Source organism: Nerophis ophidion, linkage group LG14, assembly GCF_033978795.1.
Source record: "Nerophis ophidion isolate RoL-2023_Sa linkage group LG14, RoL_Noph_v1.0, whole genome shotgun sequence".
NCBI classification, from domain to species: Eukaryota; Metazoa; Chordata; class Actinopteri; order Syngnathiformes; family Syngnathidae; genus Nerophis; species Nerophis ophidion.
Window position 1 is genome coordinate 11,265,496 of NC_084624.1, and position 19,375 is coordinate 11,284,870.

The window sequence follows — 19,375 nt, forward strand, 5'->3', positions numbered from 1 at the left end:
TAGATATACAGTCGCGATAAAAACTTTACATACACTTGTAAAAAACATAATGTCATGGCTGTCTTGAGTTTCTAGTATTTTCCACAACTGTTATTTTCTTGTGATAAAGCAGGGGGGTCAAACTCAAATAGAGTGGGCCAAAATTTCAAACTGAACAAAGCCGCGGGCCGAGGTTGAACAAATTAACCTTTTAATAGAAACCCAAACAAGTTTTTCATTGAATATTGAACAAGCAAGGCTTATATAACTTTACAGTGACATGCAAATCCATCCATCCATCCATTTTCTACCGCTTATTCCCTTTCGGGGTCGGGGGGGGGGGGGGTGCTGGCGCCTATCTCAGCTACAATCGGGCGGAAGGCGGGGTACACCCTGGACAAGTCGCCACCTCATCGCAGGCCCAACACAGATAGACAGACAACATTCACACTCACATTCACACACTAGGGCCAATTTTAGTGTTGCCAATCAACCTATCTCCAGGTGCACATGCAAAATTGAGTTTCAAATAATAATAACAATAATAAATAAAAATTATCAATAACATATAAAATCAAATTAAAATTAAAATTGAATCCCTCTTTTGTATTTGCAGCCTTCTGAGGTAAATATCTACATTAACTTTTTCCAGAGGCTAATACATTTGAAAATAAAATAACAAAGAATAAATCAACCATTCAGGCCTTTTTACTGCTCATGTTGGGGCTCAGGTGGGCGGGGTTAGGCGGGTTTGTTGGTAGCGGGGAGGGGAGGCTGTATATTGTAGTGGTCCGGAATAGTTAGTGCTGCAATGGATTCTGGGTATTTGTTCTGTTGTGTTTTTGTCGTATTTATGTTGTGTTACGTTGCAGATGTTCACCCGAAATGTGTTGGTCATTCTTGTTTGGTGTGGGTTCACAGTGTGGCGCATATTTGTAACAGTGTTAAAGTTGTTTATATGGCCACCCTCAGTGTGACCTGTATGCTGTTGATCAACATGTGTGTAGAAGCCACATATATTACGTGACTGGGCCGGCACGCTGTTTGTGAGGAGGAAAAACAGACTTGACGACATGTTGTAGGGGACACTAAAGGCAGTGGCTTTAAGGCACACCCCCAATATTGTTGTCCGGGTGGAATTCGGGAGAATGGTTGCACCGGGAGATTTTCGGGAGGGGCACTGAAATTCGAGAGTCTCCCGGGAAATCAGTGAATGCGGTGTTACAGCGGCACTGCTGTATGGCACCGGCGGGCCAGCTGTAATGTTAATTTGATATTGCCTTAAGGGCCAAGTGAAATTACACGGCGCGCCAAATTTGGCCCGCGGGCCAGAGTTTGACACTTATGTGATAGACTGATTGGAGATTAAAGGTCTCACCTTTTCTGGGTATCGTGGCCAAACAGCTCAATTTTTGTTTCATCTGATAATCACATGGACAACAAAGATACACTGCAAAAACTGAAATTTAAGTAAGAGGAAATATCTCAAATAATGGTGATATTTGCTTATTTTCTGTCCAAGATAATTCTTCTTACTAAGCAGATTTTATGTTAGAGTTTTACTTGTTTTAAGGGTTTTGGTCCTAAATGATCTCAGTAAGATATTACAGCTTGTTGCTGAGATTTTATGACATATATTGAGTAAAGCAGGCTTGAAACTAGAATATCAAATGTTGCAAAGCTGTGTCAGTAACACTCACAAGTATAAAGCTATTTAAAAAAAATAATTTCTTATTTCAAGCATGAAAAAAAAAATCATGACTTGACAGAATTGTCTCATATTAAAACGGATGACAGCCAAATTAACTTTGCTATTTTATTTTCAATGAAACAATAGAAAATACATACTCATATAGTAGTGCTCTTGTTATTAGTGAGAATGTACTTATTTTAAGGTATTCTTGGGTTCATTGAGGTTAGCTAATTTTACTTGTTTTGGAAAGTCTTGACAAGGCAAATTTTCTTGTTCTATTGGGCAGATCATTTTGCTTAGTTTAAATAAAAAAAACACTTTTTTCTTCTTCTTGTTTTTAAACACTGACTTTTTACAGTGTAAAACCTTGTGGAGGAAAGTTCTGTGGTCAGATGTAACAAAAATTGAGTTGTTTGGTCACAATACCCAGCAATATGTTTGGAGGAGAAAAGGTGAGGCCATTAATCCCAGGAACACCATGCCTACCATCAATAATGGTGGTGGTAGTATTATGCTCTGGGTCTGTTTTGCTGCCAATGGAACTGCTGCTTTATAATGCGACAATGAAAAAGGAGGATTACCTCCAAATTCTTCAGGACAACCTAAAATCATCAGCCCGGAGGTTGGGTCTTGAGCGCAGTTGGGTGTTCCAACAGGACAATGACCCCAAACACACATAAAGTGGTAAAAGAATGGCTAAGTCAGGCTAGAATTAAGGTTTTAGAATGGCTTTCCCAAAGTCCTGACTTAAATGTGTGGACAATGCTGAAGAAAACCATCAAATTTAGCTGAATTGCCCCGATTTTGTTAGACCTACTGAAACCCACTACTACGCAGTCTGATAGTTTATATATCAATGATGAAATATTAACATTGTAACACATGCCAATACAGCCTTTTTAGTTTACTAAATTACAATTTTAAATTTCCCGCGGAGTTTCTTGTTGGAAACGTCGCGGAATGATGACGCCCGTCTCGAGTTGAAGGGACATATTAGCGCAGCACCACTTGCGGCTAAAGTCGTCTCTTTTCATCGCGCAATTACACAGTATTCTGGACATCTGTGTTGCTGAATCTTTTGCAATTTGTTCAATTAATAACGGAGAAGTCAAAGAATAAAGATGGAGGTGGGAAGCTTTAGCCTTTAGCCACACAAACACATGGTGTTTCCTTGTTTAAAATTCCCGGAGGTGAAGCTTTACTATGGATCAGAGCGGTCAAGCGAACATGGTTCCCGATCACTTGTCAACCGGCAGGTTTCGGTGAGAAAATTGTGGTAAAAAGTCGGCTCTTACCGGAGATCTGCGGAGCTTGCGCCGTCCATGCAGCTGCCGTGACTTCCCTCAGACACTGGCGTCAAGACACGCGTGGACACACCCCTCCGACTATCAGGTACTATTTAAAACACTAGCAACACAAAAGAAAGATAAGGGATTTCCCAGAATTATCCTAGTAAATGTGTCTAAAAACATCTGAATTGCTCACAATGCAAACGCCTTTTTTATTTTTTATTTTTTCTAGTCCTTCGCTATCAATATCCTCAGCCACAAATCTTTTATCCTCGCTCATATTTATGGATAAATTGTCGTTTTCTCGGTCTTAATAGCTTTTTGTTGAAGGCTCCCATTATAAACAATGTGAGGATGTGAGGAGCCCTCACACGGGTGACGTCATCGTCTGCTACTTCCGGTAAAGGCAAGGCTTTTTTACTAGCGATCAAAAGTTGCAAACTTTATCGTCGATGTTCTCTACTAAATCCTTTCAGCAAAAATATGGCAATATCGCGAAATGATCAAGTATGACACATAGAATGCACCTGCTATCCCCGTTTGAATATCAAAATCTCATTTCAGTCGGCCTTTAAAAGGAGTGGTCAAAAATTCAAGCCGAAGCCTGTGGATGGCTACGAAAAGCGCCTTATTACAGTGAAACTTCCCAAGGGACATGTAAGCAAATATTAAGATTGCAGTATGTATACTTTTGACCCAGTAGATTTGCTCACATTTTCAGTAGACCCATAATAAATTCATAAAAGAAGCAAACTTCATGAATGTTTTTTGTGACCAACAAGTTTGTGCTCCAAACACTCTATCACAAAAAATAAGAGTTGTAGAAATGATTGGAAACTCAAGACAGCCATGACATTATGTTCTTTACAAGTGTATGTAAAGTTTTAATCGCGATTGTAGATCAGTGCTAGAACTCTGGTCTTCGCTGGTAATCTTAGGTTTCTGTTTGCAGCAGTATGTCGGTAGCAGTTTTTGAAAAAGTCCTTTTTCCTGTGCCCAACTTGCCCAAGGCTTGCAACCTCAAAGAATGCGGACTAAGCCAATGAGACGGCTGCCAGTCTTTGGCTGCATGAGTGAACGTTAAGACTCCTGTTCCTAACGTTCACTCTCCCTGTTCCTCAAGACAAAATCTATCAAAACACCTCTTTCCTACCCGCCCGATTTAGTCATATCGTAATTTTTCCACTCTTCATTGACGTGGCCAAAAAAATGTTTCTGGCTTTGTGCTGTATTATTCATTCAAGTCTGAAATCACATGGACGCCTGCATGGTCATGTGCAAATAAATTCAAAAGGCCTACTGTTAAAACATTTTTGTTAAGTTTTCCAGTGCTGTAGGGCATGTTGCCCGCCTTCTTTAGAGAGAACTCCCGAAAGATGACGGTGAAGCTTTACTATGGAACAGAGCGGTCAAGCGAACATGGTTCCCTACTACATGTCAACAGGCAGGTTTCGGTGGGAAAATTGTGGTAATAAGTCGGCTCTTACCGTAGACATGAGCGGAAAGCTTGCGTCGTTCCTCCTGCACCTGTCAAAGAGGCAGCTGCGGACTCTCTTGCCTCCTCCCACCGGCTGCCCCCGACTTTCGGATGCTTCCAAAGTGGAGGAGGAAAAAAAAAAAAATCTCAGCCCGGTAGCACCGGCTGCCTTTGCCTTGTCGAGAAACGTGGTTTCCCTCGGAGACACTGGCGGTCACCACACCTGTGGCCACACCCCTCCGACTTTCAGGTTGTACAGGTACGACCATATAATCTCACTAAAACACTAGTAACACAATACACAGATAAGGGATTTCCCAGAATTATCCTAGTAAATGTGTCTAATGACATCTGGATCGCTCCCACTGCCCTCGTCTTTTTTTTTTTAAATCTTTTTCTTTATAGTCCTTCACTCTAAATTTCCTCATCTGTCATTTCAGGGGACGGCGTGGCGCGGTTGGGAGAGTGGCCGTGCCAGCAACCTGAGGGTTCCTGGTTCAATCCCCACCTTCTACCAACCTCGTCACGCCTGTTGTGTCCTTGAGCAAGACACTTCACCCTTGCTCCTGATGGTTCATGGTTAGGGCCTTGTATGGCAGCTCCCGCCATCAGTGTGTGAATGTGTGTGTGAATGTGGAAATAGTGTCAAAGCGCTTTGAGTACCTTGAAGGTAGAAAAGCGCTATACAAGTATAACCCATTTAACGTTTTGTGGGACTTTAAAAAGACTAATTATAATTTATTTTTAAAATGAATAGCCTATTCATTATGTTAAACATTAGGGGTGTAACGGTACGTGTATTTGTATTGAACCGTTTCGGTACCGAACGAGTTCCACACGAACATATGCTAAAGTCTTAACAAGCTGCTCCGCTCCATTCTGCCTCCGTCTCTGTCCGTACACAGCACCCTGCATTGTCCCTCCCACACAGCCATCTGATTGGTTACAACCGTAGCGGTAACAAGCCAATCAGCAGTGATTATTCAGAGCGCATGTCGTCAGCGCTTCAGCGTCGAGCGGACAGGTCGTTAGCAGGGGTGCAACGGACTCTCCCCAAATATACTAAACACTTCCAAGTCCACTACTTTCTAAACATCACTATGAGCCCGTTACCTTAGAATAGAATATAATGAACTTTATTGTCATTATATTTGCATATAACAAGATTAAAGACTCCAACTTAAGGTGCGGTAGTGGGAACAAATATGGGGTGAAATAAGTGAATTGTATTTATATAGCGCTTTTCTCTAGTGCCTCAAAGCGCTTTACATAGTGAAACCCAAGATCTAAGTTACATTTAAACCTGTGTGGGTGGCACCGGGACCACGTGGGTAAAGTGTCTTGCCCAAGGACACAACGGCAGTGACTAGGATGGCGGGAATCGAACCTGCAACCCTCAAGTTGCTGGCACGGCCACTCTACCAACCGAGCTATAAATGACATAAGAGGTAAAAAGGAAAAATTAACAATTGAAATAAACAGACTACTATCCAATAAAAATAATAGGCAATCCTGTACAATATACAAAACACTATAGAAGTACAAAATACTGTACAATATACAGAACAAGACAAGAGTACTGAAGTAATAAATAACAATCAGTGTCGGACGTATTGCACTCGAAGGGTAGTATTGCACAGTATAGGGGGTGAATTATTATTATTTTAAGTTAGAGTTCAACATGGTGACAGCTTTGGGAAAGAAGCTGTCTCCGAGCCTGTTTGTTCTGGCTCTGATGCACCTGTAGCGCCTGCCTGATGGTAGCAAGTCGAACAGGTGGAAGCCAGGGTGTGTGCTGTCCTTGGTAATGTTTTTTGCTCTGTTGAGGCAACGGGAGTTGTGTAAATCCTTCAGGGAGGGCAGGGGACAGCCGACGATTTTTTTGTGCACCTTCTAGAAACAAACGTGTTACAAACATGTAAATAGCATGTTAGCATCGATTAGCACGCCGTACGTAAGTCTACTTGAATCCGTCCCTGATCGTGTTGTTACACCCTCCGACAACACACAGACGAGGCATGATGTCTCCAAGGTACGAAAAACAGTCGAAAAAAACGGAAAATAACAGAGCTGATTTGACTTGGTGTTTGTAATGTGTTTGAGAAAATGGCGGATTGACTACCTATGTGACATCACGAGTGCGGATAATAGAAAGGCGTTTAATTCGCCAAAATTCACCCATTTAGAGTTCGGAAATCGGTTAAAAAAATACATGGTCGTTTTTCAGCAACATCAAGGTATAAATTGACGCTTACATAGGTCTGGTGATAATGTTCCCCTTTAACCTTCGTCTTGTGTTAGGGTCGGCACCGACCCGTTTTAGTTTTTAAATGCATAAAAGAACCACATAAATTTATTTTTATGCATCAAGGCTTTTTGACTTTGTCAAGAACCTCTATTTCAACAAAATAAAACTTGTTTTTTTTGTTTCACTAAATTATGAAATGCTCTGGTTGAAATTATGACCTTGGTGTTGTTAGGGTCGGTTTCGACCCAGTTATAAAAATAAGACTATAAAGCACTAAGTAGAGCCAAAACTGAACACACTGACGGCCAGCTCCTCTCCCAATCATGTGAGCTTTAGTGGATTCTCATTTTACCTTGTTATCCAGTACAAAAACAAACACAATTTATGTGGTTCTTTTATGCATTTAAAAACTAAAATGTCCAGACATTTGAGGTCAATTCAGTATAGACTTGTTACTATGTAAAAATTATTAAAATGAAAAAATAAATAAAACAAATTTATTTAAGAGATGTGTTCTAATACCCCTTAGTAATGGTCAGGTAACACAACAACCTTTTTTTTATTTACACGATTCTCTTGAGGTTCGTTTTACCATTTTTTTCAATTGAAATCGAGGGGTATACTGACCAAAAAAAGGCCCAATTGCCCACACCAAAAATATTAAAACCAATATTTTCATGGATAAGGAGACCTAATGAGGTAACCAAGAGATGAGAAACAAATTGGATGATAGATCATTATTTTTAGTGTATTTTACAGCTGATTTAAGACATGGGTCAAAACCGACCCGTTAACATAAGAGATGGTAACAGAAAGCTAACACAAGAGGAAGGTTAAACAAAACCAGTTTTCTTTCAAGTCATACAACAATTCACGAGAGCTGCTTGTCTATTTTATGGAGGAAAGTACAGTAGTTAATCATAGAACTGGCATTCAGTGTTATTAAAAAAAAAAAAAAAGTATTGATTTTGAATCGTGAATTGGTTTGAATAGAGAATACATTTTGGATCGAATCGTTAACCCCAAAGTTTCACAGCCCCATCTACAGTTGTGGCTAATTAACTACAGGACATGAATTTGATCTCCTCCAAACGGTTTATTTTTCTTTTAACTTAGTTTTGTCCTTTGGTCAACGTTTAAAACAAAAAAACTTCCCAAGGGGCGAGTCTCAAGGCTGACATTAAGGATACCAGATACCCGGCTCGTATTCTGTTCTTGTCCCTTCAATGTGAAAGACGTACCTGGAGCATCAAATCACATGCTCTCACCGTCTCAATAACGGTTTGTTTCCACAGTCAGGTTGCTAAGTGTTTGACGCGCACACACACACCGTGTTGTTGTGTGGTATGCAAGGCAATTAGATTGGATTTACTGCACTTGTATTTGCTTTGGGGGTGTTAAAGCTTTACAATTTTAATGTGACATGACCTTAAATTTGGATTAATCGGTTTACTCATTTCTTGCGCTACTGTTTACACACTTTATAGTATTCTATTCACCTAGTACAGACCTGGGCAAATTAAGGCCCGGGGGCCGCTCGTGGCCCATTAAAGGGGAACATTATCACCAGACCTATGTAAGCGTCAATATATACCTTGATGGTGCAGAAAAAAGACCATCTATTTTTTTAACCGATTTCCGAACTGTAAATGGGTGAATTTTGGCGAATTAAACGCCTTTCTGTTAATCGCGCTGGAGGCGATGACGTCAGAATGTGACGTCGCCAAGGTAACACATACTATATATAATATTCATTTTCAACACATTACAAACACCGGGTCTCAGATCTGTTATTTTCCGTTTTTTGACTATTTTTTGGAACCTTGGAGACATCATGCCTCGACGATGTGTTGTCGGAGGGTGTAACAACACTAACAGGGAGGGATTCAAGTTGCACCACTGGCCCGAAGATGCCAAAGTGTCTGCCGCCAGACCCCCATTGAATGTGCCAGAGTGTCTCCACATTTGACCGGCGATGCTAAGGCAGACATGGCACAGAGATGTATGGATGACCTGCAGATGCATTTGCAACGATAGTCAATGAAATCACAAAGGTGAGTTTTGTTGATTTTGACTGGCAGCTAATCGATGCTAACATGCTACGCTAATCGATGCTAACATGCTAGTTACCGGCGGTGCTAAAGCAGACATGGCACAGAGATGTATGGATAACCTGCAGATGCATTTCCAACTATATTACGTTTCCTTCCACCCACATTTAATGCGAAAAAAAACACTTACCAATCGACGGATTTAAGTTGCTCCAGTGTCACAAGATGCGAAAGTCCTGATCGTTTGGTCCGCACATTTTACCGGCGATGCTAACGCAGCTATTCGGCCATGCTATGGCTATGAATAGCGTCAATAGCTATTCGCTCAATAGCTTCAGTTTCTTCTTCAATACTTTCATACTCCAACCATCTGTTTCAATACATGCGTAATCTGTTGAATCGCTTAAGTCGCTGAAATCAGAGTTTGAATCCGAGCTAATGTCACTATATCTTGCTGTGGTATTCCCATTGTTTGTTTACATTGTCAGCACTATGTGACGTCACAGGGAAATTGTCCAGTGTCTTCGCAGAGAGCCGAAAATAAGGCACTTTAAAGCTTTATTTAGGGATATTCCGAGACCGGTAAAATTGTGAAAAAAACTTCAAAAAATACAACAAGCTACTGGGAACTGATTTTTATTGTTTTTAACCCTTTTGAAATTGTGATAATGTTCCCCTTTAAGCTTTTCAATCCGGCCCGCCGGACATTCCCAAATAATTTTCTTTAGATCTTTAAGATCAGGGGTCTCAGACTACCGGCCCCCACTTTAATATGAAAGTTTAGTGTTAGTGCGGCCCGTGAGTTTTATATTAAAGGGGAACATTATCACAATTTCAAGAGGGTTAAAAACAATAAAAATCAGTTCTCAGTGGCTTGTTGTATTTTTTGAAGTTTTTTTCAAAATTTTACCGGTCCCGGAATATCCCTAAATAAAGCTTTAAAGTGCCTTATTTTCGCTATCTTCGAAACCACTGTCCATTTCCCTGTGACGTCATACAGTGCTGCCAATACAAACAACATGGCGGTTACCACAGCAAGATATAGCGACATTAGCTCGGATTCAGCCTCGGATTTCAGCGGCTTAAGCGATTCAACAGATTACGCATGTATTGAAACAGATGGTCGGAGTATGGAGGCAGATAGCGAAAACGAAATTGAAGAAGAAATTGAAGCTATTGAGCGAATAGCTATTGACGCTAATCGGCCATAGCATGGGTGTACCTAATGAAGTGGCCCATAGCATGGCTGCCTTATTAGCATCGCTGGTAAAATGTGCGGACCAAACGATCAGGACTTTCGCATCTTATGACACTGGAACAACTTAAATCTGTCGATTAGCAAGTGTTTGTTTCGCATTAAATGTGGGTATCTAGTTTCAAATGTACATACAGCTAGCGTAAATAGCATGTTAGCATCGATTAGCATAGCATGTTAGCATCGATTAGCTGGCAGTCATGCCGTGACCAAATATGTCTGATTAGCACATAAGTCAACAACATCAACAAAACTCACCTTTGTGTTTTCGTTGACTTAATCGTTGCAAATGCATCTGCAGGTTATCCATACATCTCTGTGCCATGTCTGTCTTAGCATCGCCGGTAAAATGTGAAGACACTCTGGTACATTCAATGGGGGTCTGGCGGCAGATTTCTTACCAGTGGTGCAACTTGAATCCCTCCCTGTTAGTGTTGTTACACCCTCCGACAACACACCGTCGAGGCATGATGTCTCTAAGGTTCCAAAAAATAGTCGAAAAAACGGAAAATAACAGAGCTGAGACCTGGTGTTTGTAATGTGAAAATGAATATGGCGGGTGTGTTACCTCCTGGCGTCATCGCTAAAAGACCGATAAACAGAAAGGCGTTTAATTTGCCAAAATTCACCCATTTAGAGTTCGGAAATCGGTTAAAAAAATACATGGTCTTTTTTTCTGCAACATCAAGGTATATATTGACGCTTGCATAGGTTTGGAGATAATGTTCCACTTTAATGCTGTGGGACAGTGTTGTGTTATTTGGGTCGAAAATGGCTCTTTCAAAGTTCTGGGTTGCCTACCCCTGCGTTAGTGGAAAAGCGGCAAATGAGTGAAAGCGACAGAGACGTTGCCATGGAGACGAGGGTTTTCTTATGTGCCTGGCTGCAGTCACACCGTGACACCTGGCCGTCAGTAATAACAGTCCCTAAATACCTGGACCAATTCAAACCAGTTTTTTTTTTGGTTTTTTTATTGTTTAATTTGCATTGCCCCACACGATGAACGCTACATATATTTCTATATGACGCCGGATAACACTACGGGAGCCGTCACTTTTTTGCGCTCGCTATCCAGGTACTTTCCCGGCTATTAACCGCCGACCGCCGTGTTGCTGTAAGGAGGAAAAGCGGAACGACACACATTGCGGAAATAACATTATTCTCCGTGCGTCGGCTAAATAGAAATATATTCCACAACCCCAAACATGTCTTTTTCAAAGCCTGCATTGCAGAGAAAGGTTAGTGATGAGCAAAGACGAGTTTGAACATCAAACATTTGAAAAGGATTTGCAAATCATTGCATTCCGTTTATATTTACATTTAACACAATTTCCCAACTCATATGGAAATGGTGTTTGTAGTTACTATGGTAATCTAATTAGTTACTATGGTAATCCAATTAGTTACTATGGTAATGTAGGTCAAAGCAGCTCAGACGAGGCACCAAGCAGTGTGGGCGGGGAGCGTTTCCACAGTGTTTTCTAGAGCGGCCAGCCTGAAATGCGGGTGTCAGGGACAGACGCAGAAGGGGAGAGTTTTACAACAAAGTTCTTAAGCTTAGTGACATATCAAATATATCACGTTGTTGTTGTTTTTTTTACTCTTCGCGTTCATATTTCGGTGTGTTTGTTGCATTTTTTTTGTTGCGTTTTGCTTGATTATAAAATATGTCGATTTAGAGGGGGTGCGACGTTTGTACGTTGTCAATATTCAGTGTTTTATCAGTCATAGTTAAAATTCTAAGTCATGTACATTCTGGTTGTGTCCTTCAGTAAACAAAAAAACTAAAATTCCAGTCTGTTTTTTAAGGTGGTCTGTTATAAAGTTTTTAGCATTCATTATTGTGAGGTTTTGTTCCTAAAAAATAGACATACTGGCCCCCAGACACATTTATTTGTCAAAATTTGGGCCCCCGAGTCAAAATAATTGCCCGGGTCTGACCGAGTAGCATGTTTTCGGAAAGGGCAATGTAACAGCCCTATGAGACATGCCCACACAGTCCGTAAATGAATAAGTGACTCTACCCCCCCTTAGGGACCTCTTGTCACACAGGACTGGACAATTATTTCCTCTGTTGTAGGGTTACTTGGGTAGGTACTAGGGTCCTCTTTCTGTCTTTACTTTGAATGTGTGCACCTGTTTTTTTGTCATTAGTCCTTGTTGTGCGGTTGAAATGGTTGCTCTCACAGTTCTACACCAGTAATGATTTTCCAGTGTCTTTAACCCACTTTTATTTTCAGAGCTTGATGCTGATGTGGCTACAGTAGTCCCGACTAAAGGGACTGAAGTGAAAAGAATTGCAGGTAGTGGGCCTGCGATCGCCCATTTATAAACTGACTGTCTAACTATGGGCAGCTCGGTCGTGGTGGTTGATTTTTTTATTTTTTATTTTCATGGAATACAAATCACTTCTAACCGATCAGCTTTGGCTTTATCACTTTCATCTATCCCCCTTTCATTTTCCTAATGTGTGTGTTGTGTTCGCTCCATCTTCACGGGTGACGCTGCATTAATAACCTAAGCGCAGTGAGGGTTTTTTTTTCTAGATTTTAGTGGCTTTCATTTGGCTTCAGTGTTTGAATGAGTAACGCGACGCTCATAATTCAATCTACCTGGAGTAAACGTACTAATCAGTCTTTTCCTCGTCGTCCTCATGTGCTTTCAGACACAAGACTGTCCTCAAATGTGCCTAACTGACCCTTTTGTGTTTCAGAGCTGGAATCGGATACCTCCGTGGGACTAATTGTAGGCTCAGGTACATCTGCAGCTCTACCGAGTGAAACCCTTACCCCTCCTTACCGTTCCTCCCTCCATTCGAGATTAGATCGACACAAAACAACCTCGTCAAACAGGTGGAAAAATACCTCAAAAAACATGTTTAAGATTAGATGTGTATTTTTTTTTGTAAATCTCACCCAGTGAAAGGCAGTATGTTCTATGGCATGGGTGTCAAACTCTGGCCCGCGGGCCGTGTAATTTCATTTGGTAATTGAGGCAATATCAAATTAACATTAGAGCTGGCCGGTATTTTTCAGCTATAACACCGCATTCACCGCTAATACTCTTACTTGCCAACCTCCCGATTTTCCCGGGAGACCCCCGAAGTTCAGTGCCCCTCCTGAAAATCTCCTGGGGCAACCATTCTCCCGAATTCTGCCGATTTCCACCCGGACAACAATATTAGGCACGCCTTTAATGTTCTCCACAACCTGTCGTCACGTCCGCTTTTCCTCCAAAAAAACAGCATGAAGGCCAAGTCACACAATATCTACGGCTTCTACACACACATAAGTGAATGCAACGCATACTTGGTCAACACCCATACACGTCACACTGAGGGTGGCCGTATAAACAACTTTAACACTGTTACAAATATGCGCCACACTGTGAACCCACACCAGACAAGAATGAGTAAAACATTTCGCACCGTAACACAACAGAAGAAATATCCAGAAACCCTTGCAGCACTAACTCTTCCGGGACGCTACAATAAACACCCCCGCTACCACCAAGCCCCACCCCTTTCAACTCGGCCCACATCATTATTTTATTTTCAAATGTATTAGCCTGTGTAAAAAGTTAATGTTGATGTTTACCTCAAAAGACTGCAAATAGAATAGAGGCATTACATTTTTTTTATTTAAATTTTAAATAATATACCCGTGATGTTTTTTTTTTCACTATTTAAGTTGTCTAAGCGTTGCTTGTTCCACATTCAGTGTTAAAGCTAATCAGTGTAGCAAACTGAGAAATAATTAACGTTTTATTCATGCACTTTCTCTTGCTACTTCAAGGCTTTAATGTTTGATTCATTCATTATTTTATTTTCAAATTTTTATTATTAGCCTGTGGAAAAGTGTATTTTGATATTTACCGCAGAAGGCTGCAAATAGAAAAGAGGCATTCAATTTTTATTGATATTTTATTTGATATGCCATTGATATTTTTTTAATTGATATTTGAAACTCGATTTTGCACGTCACTATAAAGTTATATAAGCCTTGCTTGTTCAATATTCAATAAAAGGTTAATTTGTTCAACTTTGGCCCTCGGCTTTGTTCAGTTTTAAATTTTGGCCCACTCTGTATTTGAGTTTGACACCCCTGCTCAATGGCAAACGTCCACTTATCAGTTGCATTGTGATGCAACACCGCCCTCTGCTGGCCTTATCGGATAACTGTCAAATGCAGTCTTTAGTCGAATGCTGGCGCAGTCTCTATATTCGATTTTAGATACTCTTTATGTGGAAGTCCACCGCTTTGTGCCTAAAGCAATGTCCGGGGGACCTCACCCTGCGTTATGTTTCTCCACAGAAACATATCGTCCATATACTCATATTTGTCCTCCTCGCTGCTTTGGTAAATGTCCTCATCCTCCAGGGCATTGCTTGGACCCTTCCTTAATGAGCTGTCATGCATTCCCATTTTGCTTGTCTTTATCTTTCTCCTTTAGCTCCTCTGTGAAGACGAGCTCAACAACCGCAGGCATAACTCAGCTCTTTCTACTTCCAAGTTCCCACTAATGCAGACCTGGGCAATTATTTTGACTCGGGGGGGGCCAAATTTAGAGGAAAAAAAATGTGTCTATTTTTAGGAAAACTAATACAAAACCTCACAAACTCTGATCGAATGCTAAAAATGTTGTGACAGACCGCCTTAAAGGGGAACACTATCACAATTTCAAAAGGGTTAAAAACAATAAAAATCAGTTCCCAGTGGCTTGTTGTATTTTTTGAAGTTTTTTTCAAAATTTTACCGGTCTCGGAATATCCCTAAATAAAGCTTTAAAGTGCCTTATTTTCGCTCTCTGCGAAGACACTGGCCATTTCCCTGTGACGTCATACAGTGCTGCCAATGTAAACAAACAATGGGAATACCACAGCAAGATATAGTGACATTAGCTCGGATTCAAACTCTGATTTCAGCGACTTAAGCGATTCAACAGATTACGCATGTATTGAAAAAGATGGTTGGAGTATGAAAGTATTGAAGCAGAAACTGAAGCTATTGAGCGAATGCATAGTCATAGCATGGCCGAATAGCTGCGTTAGCATCGCCGGTAAAATGTGCGGACCAAACGATCAGGACTTCCGCATCTTTTGACACTGGAGCAACTTAAATCCGTCGATTGGTAAGTGTTTTTTTCGCATTAAATGTGGGTGGAAGGAAACGTAATATAGTTGCAAATGCATCTACAGGTTATCCATACATCTCTGTTCCATGTCTGCTTCAGCACCGCCAGTAAATAGCATGTTAGCATCGATTAGCGTAGCATGTTAGCATCGATTAGCTGGCAGTCAACATCAACAAAACTCACCTTTGTCATTTCGTTGACTAGCGTTGCAAATGCATTTGCAGGTTATCCATACATCTCTGTGCCATGTCTGCCTTACCATCGCCGGTAAATAGCATGTTAGCATCCATTAGCGTAGCATGTTAGCATCGATTAGCTGGCAGTCAACATCAACAAAACTCACCTTTGTGATTTCGTTGACTATCGTTGCAAATGCATCTGCAGGTTATCCATACATCTCTGTGCCATGTCTGCCTTAGCATCGCCGGTAAAATGTGGAGACACTCCGGCACATTCAATGGGGGTCTGGCGGCAGATTTCTTGCCACTTTCGCATCTTCGGGCCAGTGGTGCAACTTGAATCCCTCCCTGTTAGTGTTGTTACACCCTCCGACAACACACCGACGAGGCATGATGTCTCCAAGGTTCCAAAAAATAGTCAAAAAAACGGAAAACAGCAGAGCTGTGACCCGGTGTTTGTAATGTGTTGAAAATGAAAATGGTGGGTGTGTTACCTCGGCGACGTCACATTCTGACGTCATCGCTTACAGCGTGATAAACAGAAAGGCGTTTAATTCGCCAAAATTCACCCATTTAGAGTTCGGAAATCGGTTAAAAAAATATATAATCTTTTTTCTGCACCATCAAGGTATATATTGACGCTTACATAGGTCTGGTGATAATGTTCCCCTTTAAAAACAGTCTGAAATTGTATGTTTTTTATGAATGATAAAACCCTGAATATTGAGAACATATGAATGTCACACCCGCTCTCAATTCACATATTTTACAATCATGCCAAATGCAGCAAAAATGCAACAGACACAGCAAAATATGAATGTGAAGGGTATAAAAACAAAAAATCTACAATCTGATATACCGTATTTCCTTGAATTGCCGCCGGGTCGCTAATTAATTTAAAACCTCACTCCGGCATTTACCAAACGCATGCATGCGCTAATTATTTTAAAACCTCTTCTCACTCCGGAGCTTACCAAGAGCATGCGGTAAATTGAGGCCTGCGCTTATAAATTTGAGTGTGATGTAAGGATACCATCATGAAAAGCACATTTAATAGAAAAAACGTTATTATGGTCTACCTTTACTTATAAATGAAGTCCATGCGCAGCTCCTTCTGATCAAAAGCATCGATAACTTGTTTATAGAAGTCTTCCTTATCTTTCTTCAGTTTTAAAAATCTCTCTGTCTCAATTAAGATCTTCCTTTATTACCTCCTGCTTTGAATGAAAGTCGAGTTTAGAAAACTGTTTTATTTAGATATGGTTCAAATCCCACCTAGTACCAACTTCGTCACGTCCGTTGTGTCCTGAGCAAGACACTTCACCCTTGCTCCTGATGGGTGCTGGTTGGCGCCTTGCATGGCAGCTCCCTCCATCAGTGTGTGAATGTGTGTGTGAATGGGTAAATGTGGAAGTAGTGTCAAAGCGCTTTGAGTACCTTGAAGGTAGAAAAGCGCTATACAAGTACAACCCATTTATTTATTTTATTTATATGTAATCCTCCATGTTAAAAGTGCAAACGAGAGGAAAAAATAAACGATCGCTGCTCACTCTTGCTGCTTGTTGTCACTTCTTCTGCAGCCGAGTAGTCGCAAGAAGGATTACTAGCGCCCTCTACCACCAGGAGGCGGGAGTCATTTAATGACTCATATTTGACACACGCAGCTATGGTATATTAATAAAACATAGCTGCTTACTGTTCTTTTTAGCATATTCAATAGTTTGAACCTTAAATCCTACTGAATAGCTTTTAATCATCTTCCCTTTATGCGATTTCAAATGATTGAAATCCGGCTCCTCCATTTTGAAAATGATGACAGGTGAAGTGTCACTCGTGACGTGACGAGTTTGACCCGGCGGAAATTCTAGACATGCGCTAATAAAAATAATATTTTGCGAAACGAGTTTGACCCGGCGTTAATCCTGAGCCGGCGGTAATGCTAAAGCATGTGCTAATTATTTTGCGAAACGAGTTTGACCCGGCAGTAATTCAAGGAAATACGGTAGGTGATATATTACTAAGCTTCAGAACAGACCTGGGCAATTATTTTCCTCGAGGGGGGGGGGGGCAAATTTAGAAGAAAAAAATGTGTCTGGGGGCCGGTATATCTATTTTTAGGAAAACTAATACAAAACGTCACAATGAAGTCTAAGTGAATGCTAAAAATGTTATGACAGACCGCCTTAAAAACGTAATGGAGTTGTATTTTTTCTATGAACAATAAAACCCTGAATATTGAGGTTCGACTACTGCAACGCACTTCTTGTCGGGATGCCCAGCAAGAACATTCAGAAGCTGCAGTACATACTGAATAGTGCTGGTAGGATCCTGATCAGAGTGCGGAAATACGACCATATCATACCAACTCTAAAATCCCTTTACTGGCTTCTTGTTCGACTCAGGATTAACTACAAAGTCTCCTTACTTACTCACCAGTGCTTCCATGGAAATGCCCCCCTCTATCTCAAAGAACTACTCACCCCCAAATCCTCCACACGACACCTCCGCTCCAAACAGGCTAACCTCCAAGGACAACGCTACGAACTAAGCTTTCTGCTCCGTTGCTACCAATCTGTTGAACGCTCTCCCTGACCACCTGAGGGCACCTCAGATGGTGGATGCTTTTAAAAAAGGCTTAAAAACCCTTCTTTTTAAAAAAAAAAAAAGCCTTTTTATAGCTATATGCATACTACTGTATTTTTCAGATTATAAATTGCTCCGGAATATACGTCGCACCGGCCGAAAATGCATAATAAAGAAAGAAAAAAACATAATACGTCGCACTGGAGTATAAGTCGCATTTTTGGGGGTAATGTATTTGATAAAATCCAACACCAAGAATATACATTTGAAAGGCAATTTAAAATAAATAAAGAATAGTGACCAACAGGCTGAATAAGTGTACGTTATATGAGGCATAAATAACCAACTGAGAAGGTGCCTGCTATGTTAACCTAACATATTGTGGTAAGAGTCATTCAAATAACTATAACATATAGAACATGCTATATGTTTACCAAATCGCTAAATCCCATGAAATCTTCTTCCTCGATGTCGCTTCTAAACAACTCTGCCAACTCCAAAGGTATGCGCCGCTTCCTCTTGTTGTTTTCTGATGCATATTTCCACTACATCCAGCTTAAATCTGCAGTTCATAATTTCATTTTCGGTGCCATTTTCGTTCAGCCCTTCTCAGTTTTTGTAAGTTACCGCCAACGATAAAATGATCCATTTTAATAGCTACGGCAGTAACATATAGCATATAGCAGTTAGCATCCCAAGACCCACAATGCACTTCTGCCATGACCCTCCCCCGCCGAATTCTTATTGGTTGACGTGTGTGTGACGATTGCTGACATTTTCTTCGTCTCTTCCGCGAATGAGATAAATAATAATATTTGATATTTTACGGTAATCTGTTAATTTCACACGTAAGTCGCGCCGAAAAATACGGTAGTTCTAGCTGTTAGGCTGTTCTAGTTTTTATATTTTATTTATTTTTATTATCTTTTTATTATTTTTAATTTGTACTTTTTATTTTTTAATACACTGTAGCACTTTGCGGTTGTTTGCTCAATGTGAAGTGCTTTTTACATATAAAATATATTATTATTATTATTATAATTATTGAGAATATATGAACGTCACACCCGTTCTCAATCGATGTATTTTACCATCAAGCCAAATGCAACAAACACAGCGAAATATGAACGTGAAGGGTAAAAAAACAAAAAAACTACAATCTATGTGGAAACGCTCCCCACCCACACTGCTTGATGCCTCGTCTGACCTGCTGTGATGTAGATTACCATAGTAACTAGTAGGGTTGTACGCTATACGGGTATTAGTATATTAAAGCAATACTAACGAATCATATTCGGTACCATACCGCCTCCGAAAAGTACCGGTCTGCCACACCCTAAGATTTTTTGTTAAATTAAAGCCAATAATGGCGACTTGTCCAGGGTGTACCCCGCCTTCCGCCCGATTGTAGCTGAGATAGGCGCCAGCGCCCCCCGCGACCCCAAAAAGGGAATAAGCGGTAGAAAATGGATGGATGGATGGATAATG

The 19,375-nt window shown here is 40.7% G+C and overlaps 1 protein-coding gene across 3 annotated transcripts in view; it reads left to right on the forward strand.

The window, feature by feature from the left end:
- Window positions 1-19,375, forward strand: part of st3gal3b (ST3 beta-galactoside alpha-2,3-sialyltransferase 3b) — a 202,146-nt gene that overhangs the window by 36,156 nt on the left and 146,615 nt on the right. The window contains exons 3-4 of one of the 3 annotated variants that reach the window (XM_061919834.1): window positions 12,233-12,295; window positions 12,706-12,747. The exons of 1 other annotated variant lie outside the window; for it this stretch is intronic. In XM_061919834.1, the coding sequence (XP_061775818.1) occupies window positions 12,233-12,295; window positions 12,706-12,747 (105 nt within the window). The remainder of the gene's footprint in view (window positions 1-12,232; window positions 12,296-12,705; window positions 12,748-19,375) is intronic. One more of the 3 variants, XM_061919835.1, reaches the window with a different exon arrangement.